General features: G+C 34.8%; 2 protein-coding genes across 3 annotated transcripts; one reads left to right on the forward strand and one right to left on the reverse strand.

Annotated features, from left to right (window-relative positions):
• Positions 1-577: 577 nt before the first annotated feature.
• Positions 578-4427, forward strand: LOC139876334 (protein SMAX1-LIKE 7-like). 2 transcript variants are annotated; one of them, XM_071863642.1, is made up of 3 exons: positions 578-1918; positions 2190-2433; positions 2757-4427. In XM_071863642.1, exons 1-3 carry the CDS (start codon positions 738-740, stop codon positions 4302-4304), a joined length of 2973 nt encoding a protein of 990 aa, XP_071719743.1. In that variant the 5' UTR covers positions 578-737; the 3' UTR covers positions 4305-4427. The 2 variants fall into 2 exon arrangements, with proteins under 2 accessions (XP_071719743.1, XP_071719745.1); XM_071863644.1 differs by having other exon boundaries at positions 2190-2416; positions 2752-4427.
• Positions 4428-11411: 6984 nt separating this feature from the next.
• LOC139876554 (acyl-lipid omega-3 desaturase (cytochrome b5), endoplasmic reticulum-like) lies at positions 11412-13586 on the reverse strand. The gene is made up of 8 exons (XM_071863889.1): positions 13239-13586; positions 13004-13093; positions 12741-12807; positions 12507-12599; positions 12200-12385; positions 12012-12092; positions 11783-11920; positions 11412-11699 (listed from the first exon to the last, which is right to left on the reverse strand). The coding sequence occupies exons 1-8, from the start codon at positions 13520-13522 to the stop codon at positions 11517-11519; spliced, it is 1122 nt and encodes a 373-aa protein (XP_071719990.1). The 5' UTR covers positions 13523-13586; the 3' UTR covers positions 11412-11516.
• Between the last annotated feature and the right edge of the window lie 327 nt (positions 13587-13913).

Below are 13913 nucleotides of genomic sequence, written 5' to 3' on the forward strand. Positions count from 1 at the left end.
CGATAGTTCTAGTCTACTAAACTTGTTAGAATCTTAATTAATCTATATCTCCATTAGATCTGGATATGTTGTAAATTAATAAATTGCATCTTTTCAAAAATAATGACTACACCAATATTAAAGTCTATAGTATAGTACGTGCATCAAACTCGTACTTACCATTTGTAACCGTAGTCATTTAGATATTGTAAATGTAACATGTACTCGTGTATGACATTCACCTTTGACCACTCGGGCACTCTCCCCTTCCGGGGCCGAGGCTAGCTCTTCTTCGTAACTTCTGGTGAAACTGCGAGTCATGAATAAACGAGCCATGTTTCTAAACTGAGTGACCATCTTTATTTATATCCACCAATAAACCACCACATTTGCAATAAAATCTTTTTTAATTAGTTAAAATACAAAATAACATTTAAATTGATACAATTCATAATAAAATTGTGCAGAATGCATATGAATCAGAGAGGTAGTATAAAGTTGTAGACTATTTTATGAGAGATTGTATCAAAATAGAAAGTGATACTATTTGCCTTTATAGTTTTCCTAAATAAAATACTCCCTTCTATCACTCTTCAATAAATAATTCCTAAAGTCATTGAAGTTAACACTCTCCGATTTATATTACTATATACTTTTGTCTTTCATCTTATTTTTATTCATTTTATTATATTATATATAAAATAAAATTAATTTATAAATAATTGTTTCTTATCCTGCCATATATACATGCTAACCGGATGCCAACGCCGGTAAGCACAGCTCGCCAATGTTTAACCGACGAATCCGTCCGCGCCTTAAACGACGCCGTATCAGTCGCACGTCGTCGCAGCCACTCCCAAACGACGTCGCTTCACGCCGTTTCCGCTTTACTCTCCTTACAACCAACATCAATTCTACGTGACGCGTGTGCACGCGCTCGCAGCTCAGCTTACTCACCTCGCCTTCAATTTCGCGCGCTTGATTTATGCGTTAGTGTTTCATTAGACCGGCTTCCGTCATCGAAGAGTAAAACCGGTGATGATGAACCGCCGGTTTCCAATTCACTTATGGCAGCAATTAAACGGTCTCAAGCTAATCAACGACGTCATCCGGAAACATTCCATTTGTACCAGATGCATCAGCAGTTGTACAGCGGTAATCAAACGACGTCGTTGTCGTGTGTTAAAGTTGAATTGAAGCATTTTGTGCTGTCTATATTAGACGACCCGATTGTTAGTCGGGTTTTCGGTGACGCGGGTTTTCGGAGCACCGATGTAAAAATAGCAATTTTACATCCCCCGAATATTTCGGGGTTTAGTAAGTCCGTTAGGTTACCGTCTTTGTTTACAACTACTTTAAATGAATTGAATTACAATTCAACCGGATTTTGTTTTCCGTTTGCGGTTGACGAAACGGTAGAAGATTATAAACGAATCGGGTCGGTTTTAGCGAAAAAAGCTTCGAAAAATCCGTTACTAATTGGGGGTTCTGCTAATAGTGTAGTGAACGGGTTTATAGATTGTTTGAAAAAGGGTGGGAATGGTTATTTGCCTAATGAAATCGAGGGTTTGGATGTTGTTGGTATTGATATGGAGATTGGGGAATTTGTTTCGGGGCGTTTGAGTGAAGAAATGGTGGATTTAAAGATGAAGGAAGTGAAGGAGAAGGTCGATAATTGCGAAAAGTGCGGTGTGATTGTGAGTTTTGGTGAATTGAAGTTGTTCTATGAAGGTGGTTCGATGGAGTTTGTCGTATCGCGATTGAGTGATTTGGTGCGAGTTTGTGGTGGGAAGTTGTGGTTGATCGGGTCGGTTGCGAGTTACGAGATTTATATGAAAATCGTGGCGAAATTTGTGAATATTGAGAAGGATTGGGATTTGAATTTGGTTCCGGTTACTAGTTCTACGTTGAGTACTAATGGATTACAAATGAAATCTAGGTGAATAATGTTGTATATATAAATAAATTTCAATTCATAGTTTATGGATTTTCATAATCTTTAGAACTGTCGTTAAAAGCTTCAAACTTGCATTAATTGTTGTATTTTAACCGTTGTGTAATAATTAATGCATGTTTTGAGCTCTAAACGACATTTCTAAGGTCTGTCATCATCAAAACCTGTGAACTTGTTTGATGATGATTATAAATTATAGATATTTGATATTGATGATGTTTGTTATCTGACAGTACGATGCTCATGATAATTACAGTTTGATGGGGTCATTTGTGCCGTTTGGTGGATTCTTTCCTGGACCAAACGAGATGGGAAATTCATCGAGCAAAACTGATGAGTCAACTCGTTGTGGTCTTTGTAACGAAAAGTATAAGCATGAAGTTTCAGTTGTTATGAATGGAGGAAGAACTGTATCTGTTGCTGATCAACAATCCACAGGTTTAGCTTCTTGGATGCGAATTCCAGAAGCTGACTCAGCGAAAGGTAACAATGCTATAAAGGTGTGTGATTTCTTCATAATCTATTATTTTTGATAATGTTACTATTTGATGTGTTATGATGTCTTTTTTTATTTATTTATAGAAATAGCCTAACTTTGACACTATGTTTGTTAATGTGCTATTCATTAGATTGGTATGCAAAGTAGATGTTACATATGTTAGTGTAATTAACGGAGTTAAGGTTAGCGCCGTTAAAATGTTTAAGCAGACGTTATGCTGTATTTGAAAGCGTTAAATACCCCGCGTGCTATATTGCGCTAAGATTCATAATACTAGATAATACATATACATGTCTGACCATATGGACCATCTTTTCAGTGCAGGCTGTCGGACATGGTGGTGTAATTAACGCCCAAATCACGGGCCTTCGGAAAAAATGGAACGAAATATGCCATCGTATTCATCAAAATTCGCCATCTCAGCAAAATAGTTCTCAAATCAGGGCCCGCCTCCCTTTTCTTCCCAATTTTCAGCCCGATTGCAACATAAGGGAAATCAACGGCCAGGATTCAAATCAAGCAACCAGATGTAGTAACCCATCACCACCTGTAAACTTTTTTGCAAAAACAAAGCATCCAGCTTCCATAACCACTGATTTGGGCCTTGGCCCAACACCACCGGCCCATGAAACCCATATTAGTAGCTTCAACGAGTCCCGTGAAGTAGATGAAGTAAGCAAGCATGGCATGAATGAAATGGCGAAAGATTATAAGCAACTTTACTGTGCACTTGCAGATAAAGTTGGATATCAAAACGATTCGATTCGTGCGATCAGTCAAACGATCGCACGATGTAGAACTGCAAACGGAAGGCGTCATGTATGGCTTATGTTGACCGGGTCTGACCGGGTCGGTAAGAAGAAAATCAGCACCGCACTAGCTGAAGTTATTTTCGGAAGCGAAAAAAATATGGTTTCTATAGATTTAAACTTCGAAAACCAGACTTTTCAACCGGAGTCCATTTTTAAACGCCAAAGCTCAAACATTTCTGAAATATCGTTTAGAGGAAAAAGCGTTACGGATTTCATTGCTGAAGAGTTAACCAAGACACCTCAATCAGTAGTGTTTCTTGAACACATCGATAAAGCCGATTTTATGACTCAAGATAACTTATCTCGAGCCATAAAAACCGGAAGATTATCAGATACGAATGGTAGAGAAACACGAATCACCGAAGCTATTTTTGTGACCACCACAAGCAGTAGTCAAGAATCTGATGATGTCATCTATTCAGAAGAAAGAATCTTGAATGCTAAAGCCTTAGAAATTAGCATTTCGGTAGGAAAAAACGAGGCTTTAGGAAGCTCGAGTGTACTTGTTATGCCTAAAGAATCAGTTTTTAAAAGCCCCGAAATGTCGAAAAAGAGAAAGATCGTTGAAATAGACGAGTTTGAGATCATGGTACCAAAATTCAAGAAATTAAAATCGTGTTTCGATTTGAATCTTCCATTAGAAGAACCCGAAGAAAGTGATAACGAAACTGGCTCTGATACTAAAGAAGTGTGGTTAGAAGAGTTTACAGAGCAAGTGGACGAAAAGGTTGTTTTCGACCCGTTTGATTTCAACTCATGTGCAGAAATTGTTTTGAAAGTAATCGGAAAATGCTTTCGTAAAGTATTTGGAACGAACGTTGTGTTAGAGATCGAAAATGAAGTAATGGTTCAGTTACTTGCTTCGTATTGGTTATCGGATCGAAAAGGTGGTGTCGAGAATTGGGTTGAAAGTGTACTTTATGGTGGTTTTATGGGTATTAATGAGAAACAGCGGGTCGATAGTGAATCGATGGTGAAACTAGCTGCAGTTGAAGGGATTAAGATCGAAAATGATGATGCATTGTGTGTATGTCTTCCTTCAAGAATTATGTTGAAATGATACAATTGTAGGTAAGTTAATGTTGCTGCTGTAATTATGTATTTACAATGCTAGTTTTTAGAGTCGAAAACAACCTTATTTGGCTGATTATATCGTATCACATCATATCTCAAATTTACTGAATGTTGCTGTTTTGTTTTGTGTTATTACTGCTTTCAGTGATGATGTTTTTACTGTATATAGTGAAGTGATAAGTGATGTGATATGCTTTTGATCTCTACCTTGGTGATTATTAGTGGTTTGCTACAAGATAAGTTTCTGCCCAAAGTATAACATGTAAAAATTTATAAATAAATCATATAGTTACACTTTTATTTTATTGTAAGTTGTATATTTCAAAAAATATCGTTGTAGGTAATAAACTTTTTAAATCGTATAAACGAACCATAGTTTTTTGAACCGGAACGAAACGCGTAATGATGTGTCATCTAATGTGGTGCCGAGTTGTCATTACACGTAGGAACAAGATTTTATGTATTCAAACCCCCTACCATCATTATTTGTTCCCTTTCACCCACTTCATAATCACGAACCCTAATTTTTAAATTTGATATGTTTATCTTCATCTACATGTTACACTATATTTCAGTTTTTAAGGACTGGCAAAACCTCAACCCTAAAGATAGGTTTCATTATATTTCATGGTGTATCTGGATTGGATTATGAATAGGGTATATATTACACCTGCTTTTAATGTGTACTCATCATCAATGGCAACATTTTTTTAGGGTAACAACCGGTAACAATTTTTGAAATTGCAATTAAACAACATATTAAGTAGTGAATCGAATCTCATGTAATGATTTTCATACCTTCTTCTAACTAAAAGCTTCTTCTCCAATTAAGTAATCAATGAGAGTTTGGGTTTCTAACATGTAAATAATATCCCTGACATCTTTAAAAGTAAAATAAAAAAATACCACAAATATTTTAATCACATTCAGTAATCGGTAACATTTTGTTTACACAATTTGAAAGTAATCAGTCCACGGCCTACAATGAATTATAATTTAAATTCATGTTAAAATGTTGATCAATTTTGATTTTGACCAACCTTGACTACCAAATGTGTTGGTGATTTTAGTGTCGTGCAACATACATTTTGGTGAATTGGGATTTACATGAATGCAAGGGTTAGCCAGCTATACTTAACAACGGGTTCAGAGAGTGTGAAGTACACGCCTGTAAGAGTTGGCTACTAACTGTCGCGCAAAATGCAGGGGTAAAGGGGGCTGCGCCCCCTTGCGGAGTCCGAGGGGCAGCGCCCCTGGCGGGGTCCAAGGGGCAGCGCCCCTCGCGGGGCTCGGGGCAGCACCCCGAAACCTCAACCGAAATGACACTATTTGTTACTATACGTTTTAATGAAAGAGTGTCATTTAACAGCTTTTCCCGCTCAAATGAAAGGTTGCAACCTTTCACACCATAACTGCCAATAAACTGTTAAATTGAAAAACGTTTTGGCATCTTCTCTGGATTCATAACAAACACACAGAAATCACACAAACTCTTTAATTCGTGATTTTGATTTCTTCTTGTCTGGAAACAAAATCGTTCTTGTCTTATCCTAATTAGGATTTCGTGTTAACCCAATGCTTGTGAGAGGCGAAATACTTAATTAGAAAAGTGTTTCACGATTTTGGAACCAATTCGATTATCTGTTTTCATACCCGTTTTTTTACAAAATGTGACTTTGACTCATGAACCGATGTTGATCAATTAATTAAACGGATTTTGAATGGAACAAGAGTAATAGGAGAGTAATTGGGTTTTTTTTTTCACAAATATATTTACAAAATATTTTTGTGGTTAAATATTAAATACAAAAATTTGTTTAGATAAGAATTGTAGTAGTTTTTTAATGCTCAAAATACTCGTCAAGGAATGGGTCTTTGAATGAGGAATAAAATTGGGTCAGTCCTAATCTTGTCTTTAGTATGCTAAAAGAATAAAAAGGGAATTATCACTAAAATGCCTATTTTTCCGCATTTTTTTTACTCAGAACCCATAAAAATATTTTTTTGACAATTTGCCCGCGCAAGGAGCAAGGGCGCAAGGTGCTTGGTTGCGACCTTGCTTCCCGGTGGACGCAAGGACGCAAGGCCCCTCTTGCGACTTTGCTTCCCGGGGACGCAAGGACGCAAGATGCCTCTTGCTTCTGCCTGATATCATGTTTTCTTTCAGACATTTCATCAAACACCTTAAGTGCATCATACACCACAATACATTTCAGTAGTTGTTGTTGATCATGATGATTAATAAAGTGATTATGTAAGCAGTAGCGATAAATATTATTGTATTTCGAGTAGATTCTCCAAACAAATTTTTATCACAATGATCGTTTTGTAGGTACTCCAAAGGATACTTGTTACTTGGTAAAGATATATACATCGTTGAGTTTTGGCACATTTGTAACTATAGGTTGTTTTGAAATTCGAAGTTTCTCTATAAATTAATATATTGAACGAAAAGGGACTACAAGTATCTGGTTTGATCTATCTCCCCCAAAAAGAATTACGTATATAGTTTTTCATGATCAACAACAACTGAAAAATGTATTATGGTATATGATGCACGTAAGGTGTTTGATGAAATGTCTGAAAGAAAACATTGATTAGGCAGGAGCAAGACGCACCTTGCGTCCTTGCGTCCCCGGGAAGCAAGGTCGCAAAAGGCACCTTGCGTCCACCGGGAAGCAAGGTCGCAAAACAGGCACCTTGCGTCCTTGCGTCTTGCGCGGGCAAATTGTCAACTTTTATTTTCTATGGGTTCTGAGTCAAAAATGGGAGAAAAAATGGGCATATTAGTGATAATAAAAAGTGGTGTCCATAATGAAGCCCATTTAATTTATTTCCTATTTAAACTAGAGATCATAAAAATAACGAGAATATGGACTTGTATTTTGAATGATATTTTTGCACCATATTGTCCTCCTTTTTCACTACCTATGAATACATTTTTTTAGTTAATTATTATTATTTAATTTTTCCCAAAAAAATTTATCAAATAGAACATACGTTTAAAATTTTTAATAATTAATTTAGCAAAATATATATAACGTCACGTTAAAAGTTATATATGAATTAAATCTAAAAAATATTAAGATCCAAAAGGTGTATATTTGGTATGGACACTCCGATCCTGTGTTTTCTTTGAAAACCCAACAGGCCCACCCCGCAAGAGTCGGATACCAGAAAATTACCTTCACCGGGTCTCCACACTTGTGACAGGAGCAATCATCATCCCACTGCCACAAGAGTTGTAAATTTTTGCCGCGAGTAGGGATTGAACTTGTGCATGTTTTAGGTCCAAGCTTCCACATGGTGGGTCACAACTTCAAAGATATCGGGTACCACTGAGCTATTGGTACATTGGTAATCTAAAAAATATTTGCTTAACGTTGTCATATGTACTCTGTAGTTTAATTATTGTTACCGCTCCCTCTGACCCAATTATATCGTTGATTTTTTTTTCAAAATAATTGTTCATAACCTTGTGTTGTAGCTCATGTGGTAGTGGTTTGCCTCTTTTGGAGAGAGGTCAGAAGTTCGACTCCCGGGGTACAATATTGCACACAAAGTTGACCCTTAACCCTTAAATTCCACCCAATGGTGTCTTCTACACATCGCGTTGCGGGGCAGTGAGGGAGGGGGGGTTTACCCCTCTAGGATTAGGCTAGGTTTCCTCATAGGTAGTGGGGAGGGGTTTTACCGCCTATGCCCTAGGATTGGGCCAAGTTTCCTCCTAGGTAGTGGGGGAGGGGGGGTTTTAACGCATATGCGCTAGGATTGGGTCGGGTTTCCTCCTAGACAGCAGTTGGGGCAGGTTATGCAAATGTGGGATGAATGCGCGGGTGGTTTAGTCCCTCCTCGGTGATCCCGAATTGATGTTAAAAAAATTGTTCATTTTTATATATAAAAATTACTGTAAATTGAAGAGGTAAGGTTCTTTTATACATTTTATGTTTACAAGACAAATAATAAAATAAAAAGTAAATGGGTAAAACTGTAAATTAAACTAAAAGTCTAGCGTAATAATGATTTTTCCTAAATCGAGTATTTTGTTTGGAGTCAGTTAAATTGAAATAATTATGATTAAAACATATATTCAACAAATTACATATAACAAATTACATGGTTTATACGCATTTATGTTCAACAAATTACATATATCTGTTATGTAAATGTTCAATTGTAAATTATAGGAAATGTTCGCATGTTCACAAACACATCTGAACGTATGAACGAGAAATTATATATTTGATTATATAGTTAAATTATAAGTTTTTTCAAGCTATTTTTTGTTCAATCTTACTCTTCATTAACATTTATATGTGTTTCAACCTACTCAAATTTAAAAATCCATGTAATTTAATGGTTCTCGCAGTTTTCGCCTTTTTTTCATTCACGTTTAAACTTTTAGCTAAACAAGTAGTAGACCAACCATGAAACTTTGGTTGGAAACTTTTAATCTATACATTAAAGGTTTTCTATTTAGATTATTTGAAGAACGGACGTTTTTTACTTGTATGTATTGTGGTTTAATAAGGTTATCATATGCACTCGTAACTCGTAATTATGTGTTCATTCAAATGTACATTTCATCTCTCTCGAATAAAGCAATATTGTGAAACATTATTTGCGTTTCATAGACAATCTTTTCACAGTTCACGTATTGCATTCGATTATCATCGATCTTGAAGTATATTGAATGTCAGTTCTATGTCCTAGTGACTTTTTGAGATTTCACGAACTTCACTCTTTTTTTCCTCAACTAGACAAGTAAAAGGCTAAACAAACGTTGTCCATCTCAATTAAATATTGAACATATCATTATATGCGTAACGTTTTAAAGGTGAACCACATATCTAAAATGATATCAACATAAAACACAAACCCTCAAAATAGCAAAACACATATCCAAACAACATATGTGATCATACAAGTTGCACACCAAAAGTAGCATATCCAATACCACGCAATCAGACAAAATCGACAAACCAAATTGAAAACTAAAAGTACTGCAGAATGCGAACAAACATAAGTTATAAAACTAGCCGGAAAACAAATATCACGCCAAATCAGAAACATATAATCAACAAACTCACATGTTTAAACATATAAGTACCAACAAAAGATAAACAGTAAACCAATAAGATACTTAGGACGAGTGTGCATATATAATTACTCGGTTGTATATAGCTTAATCCGGTTATTTCTATTTCTATATATATTAAACCACACCCACATATTGGTCGTTTCAACAAGTTCAAGACGACACCATACAACAAATTTCGAAAACAGCCCCCCAAATATGTTAAATGTCCAAACTATTCAGGGGTAAAAAGTGTAAAATCACTATTTTATAAAAAACAATTAACCAAAATCCACCTGAAATTTCAACGGGTCGTATCTTCCATCTCGCCACGAGTTAAATTTTATAAAAAACAATTAACCAAAATCCACCTGAAATTTCAACGGGTCGTATCTTCCATCTCGCCACGAGTTAAATTTTTCCGACTGCACTGTTTAACTCGAAATAATTTTACGAACACAACGCGACTAGCTACGCTTGAAACGGACTATTTTTTAAAAAAGCTAAAAATTTCAGGATATTTTTCATACATATATGTACACGTATAATAAACAACCTAAACTGACCACATCATATCAATGGTTCTTTTCCCTTTTAATGCGATTTTTTCGGCGTTAAAAACGCGGAGTCTATTAGATATACTAAGTACTAACCACGTGTTTTCAAACATACCCGTAACAACGCGTTTTTTATTCTGTAAATACATAACGCTACGTTAAATATGAATATGCAATACGAAAGGTCTCGCCGCATCGCGCGGGCCGGTATTTTTCTAGTTACATACTATTTCTGACTCTTTCACTGGTGTCACTGTTGAAGTTTGAACTTAAGACCTGTTTATGAATATATCAAAACCTCATTACTATGTTATCTTGGCAGTTAGTTTTCATTAATTTCAAATCATACAATAGTTCATTTTACTTTTTCTGTTATAAAATTTGTCCTAAGATATATAATCTAAGCTAAATGGTTGTATTCCCATCAAATAATTACTAAAAGAAATTGTGTTGAGAATATTTCTAGTAATATAACGAAATTATCTTTTACATATTAAAATCTAGACAAGTAAAAGGCTAAAAAACTAGACAAGTAAAATCCAGAGAGCAACTAGTTAACAAAAATTTTTTACTTTTACATGTTGTCTTATAATTATAAAATTTGAACATCAATCAAAATTAATATTTCACCCCTAATATAAGTAACTAACATAATAACTGGTAACCTGATAATCATCTACTTACCAATAGATGCTTGAGTGAAATAAAGAGAGCTTAAGGACAACGAATTTAACTCTCCAAAGAACGCGGGTATCTCCCCGATGTCATGGACAATTTGACAGTCAAGCTAACGATTGTGAAGATGGTCTATAGTATATAGTATACAAAAGTTAAAAATAGTAAGTCCATAAATATAGTTTTTAACCAATAAACAAAAATATAAAATACAAAATAAATAAAAATTCACCGTCCAGCTTAACATTATGCAAAATGCTGTCCCGAAATGACGGAAATGTTCAAGAACAACGTTCCAGTGGAAACTTTGTAATCTCTTTACAGAAACACAGGGAATGCGCAAGTACATCTACTAAATAAAATAATTTTGTCAAATAACGGAATCAAATAAGATCGAAATTGAAACCAAAACGGATCAGATTTGTACGATCCAGTTTCAATATCTATTATAGTTTTACTAAATTAAAATAAAGTACACCATATATTTATCGGGGGACCATTTGTACCATTCACAATTGAATGCTCGAATACGTAAAAATAATTGGATTCTATTACAAACGTTGCCCATTGCCCATTAAATTGTGGGCCAGAATCGGGCCAACAACATGTTACTCCGTATAACTTTTTTAAAATGACAAAAAGGGTCCTTCAATTCAAGTGTTCTATAATCAATCTCGGTGATGTGATTTGGGTCATTGTGATATTAAGGTTTACATGGAAGAAAGATTGGAAAAACTAAGATAAATATATGATGTTTTTTCATTCATTAATAAAATAAGGTTACAAATATTTCATGATCCATTACACAATACATTATTGTAACAACTAATTTCATTTTATTTTCTTTAAGAATTCTTCTCTCGCAATGAAATCTTGAATTATGGTTAAATCATTCCATTTTCTTTCCAATCAATCGATAATCAGTCTGGTAATAAATTATATCGCCCACGTCACTAACATAATGGTCTTGTTGCATGCTTCTAACCAAGTTATCTATCAAATGAACTGGTATCAGGCCCGATTTTTTCGGCTCTCGATAATACTTGCCGAGCACCGATTTTGCCGCCTTTGTCTGCATAGCACGTCAAATATTCGTTAACAAGTAACAAAATAAATAATTGACAAGTGTGACACATAATTTCGAAAAATACATACCGCTTCGACTAAATGATAGTGTGGTATTTGTGGGAAAAGATGATGGATGACATGAGTGCCAATGTCATGATGGATGTTGTTAAATATACCGTAATCTCGGTCAACGGTAGTCAACCCTCCCCTCAAATAACTCCATTCCTACACACAATAACAAATTAAATGTCACATTTAACTTACATTGTACAACCATCCATACAAAACCATTATTAGGGTTTAAATTGACTCATACCTTGCCACGGTACCATGGTAGCTTTTGCTCGTGGCCGTGGTGATGTAAGTATGTAACGGTGTCCAACCATACAACGAATATCTACCAATCAAAATCCGTTATACAGACGGTTATATAATGACCAAAATACCCTTTATGTTATTATTAATTGCTATTTATAAATAAATAAATAAATAATAAAAACTCACCAAATAAGGAATGCCATAGAGGTTGAACAATAGTGTTGGGCCAATGATAATTGATAGATAGATTAGATTGACAACCATAACGGTCCAACAAAAGGTAGATGTTACAATATAATGTCTTTCATTTGGGGAGAACATGTCACTATATGGGTTGTAATGTGACCCTGATTTCCCTGGGCTCCTACTCCACTGTTTGAAAAAAAAAATAAAATAATAATAATAAAAATTATTAAAAAAAAATGGGGGATTAGTTTTCACTGTCAAGTTGTACGGTACAAGTCAATATGGCATATGATATAAAATGCTATACCAAGTATATTGGGTAAGCGAATAAGGGGAAAGGGACTTTGAATCTGAGCATTTTTGTAGGAGCATCCAATGCATTGTAAGTCTTTTCTGACAACTGAGATGAAATAGTAAAATACGTAGTTAGTTAATCCCTACAATATATATATAAATACTTATTTACACAGTTTATTTTTTATATTTTTTTTGTATAATAGGGTAATAAAATAAATAAATAAATAAGTTAAAAGAATTTTACCGGAACCCATGATTCATCATTTTCTACATGCCCATGGTTTTGATGATGAGTTCTATGGCTGATTCTCCTATATTTCAAGATAATTAACAATTAACAATGTTTTATTAAGCAATTTTTAACCAATGTATAAATTTTATCTGAAAAATGAATATATAAAATTTTAGTTAAACAAATGTATCATTTTAATTTTTAAGTACTCTTGGGATGTATAATAATCACTTAATAATACAAAGAAGGGTAAATTAGTCACTTTAACAACTTACCACCCATGGTAGGGTACAAGAATGGAAGAATGCAAAATGTGGCCCACAATGCTATTAAGAATAGGGTTGTCTGAAAAACTTCCATGGCCACTGAAAAACCAAGATTTCAGATCCAGAATAGAACACGTTGTACAACCATCAATGCACAAGGTACAAGATCATCATGCATAAAGTACAAAAATTAAATAAATATACTACGGTGAAATAAATAAAGATGATATAAGTAACAAAGTACCAATCATGACCAAGAACAAAGATCGCCCAAAACATTGTCCCTTGTGCAGCCCAGTAAACAGGCCAAACCCATGAACTAGTTTTGAAATAAACAGCCATTGACACTAATAGTGAAATGACCAAAATGTCCCTAGCAACATAACTTAATGACCTCCATGGATTTTTAACCCAACAATGACTAGGAATGGCCGCTCTAATATCAGCCACTTTGAATGGGGGTGGCGCACTTGGATCAAATTGTTCCATTGATTCGTTGTTTTTTGTGGAAGAAACCGAAACCGCCATTGAAAGAGAGCTAGATAGAATGTGGGGCTCGAGGGAGTTTGTAGAGAAGGTAAAAGTTGTTAGTATTGTTATAACTCCAAAAAGAAAGGGTATGGGATGGTGGGTTTATATAGATATAGAATGTAAAGGTACGTGAGTATATATGTAACACCACCACCCTCATGTGATGGTAACAACAAGAGTAAATTATACGTAGTATTATATATTAGTCCCTGTAATTTATTCAAAATCATACTAATAGACCTTTTTCAATAAAAATTATAAAGGTAGTCTTCATGATTTGATAAATGCAAGGCTTTGGTTCAAAACTTAACGGCTAATTGTTTCGTTAAATTATTACATACCCTGCAAACAAGGGTATTTTTGTCAAATTTTTTCTCTTTCCTTTTAA

Source organism: Rutidosis leptorrhynchoides, chromosome 11 (genome assembly GCF_046630445.1).
Source record: "Rutidosis leptorrhynchoides isolate AG116_Rl617_1_P2 chromosome 11, CSIRO_AGI_Rlap_v1, whole genome shotgun sequence".
NCBI classification, from domain to species: Eukaryota; Viridiplantae; Streptophyta; class Magnoliopsida; order Asterales; family Asteraceae; genus Rutidosis; species Rutidosis leptorrhynchoides.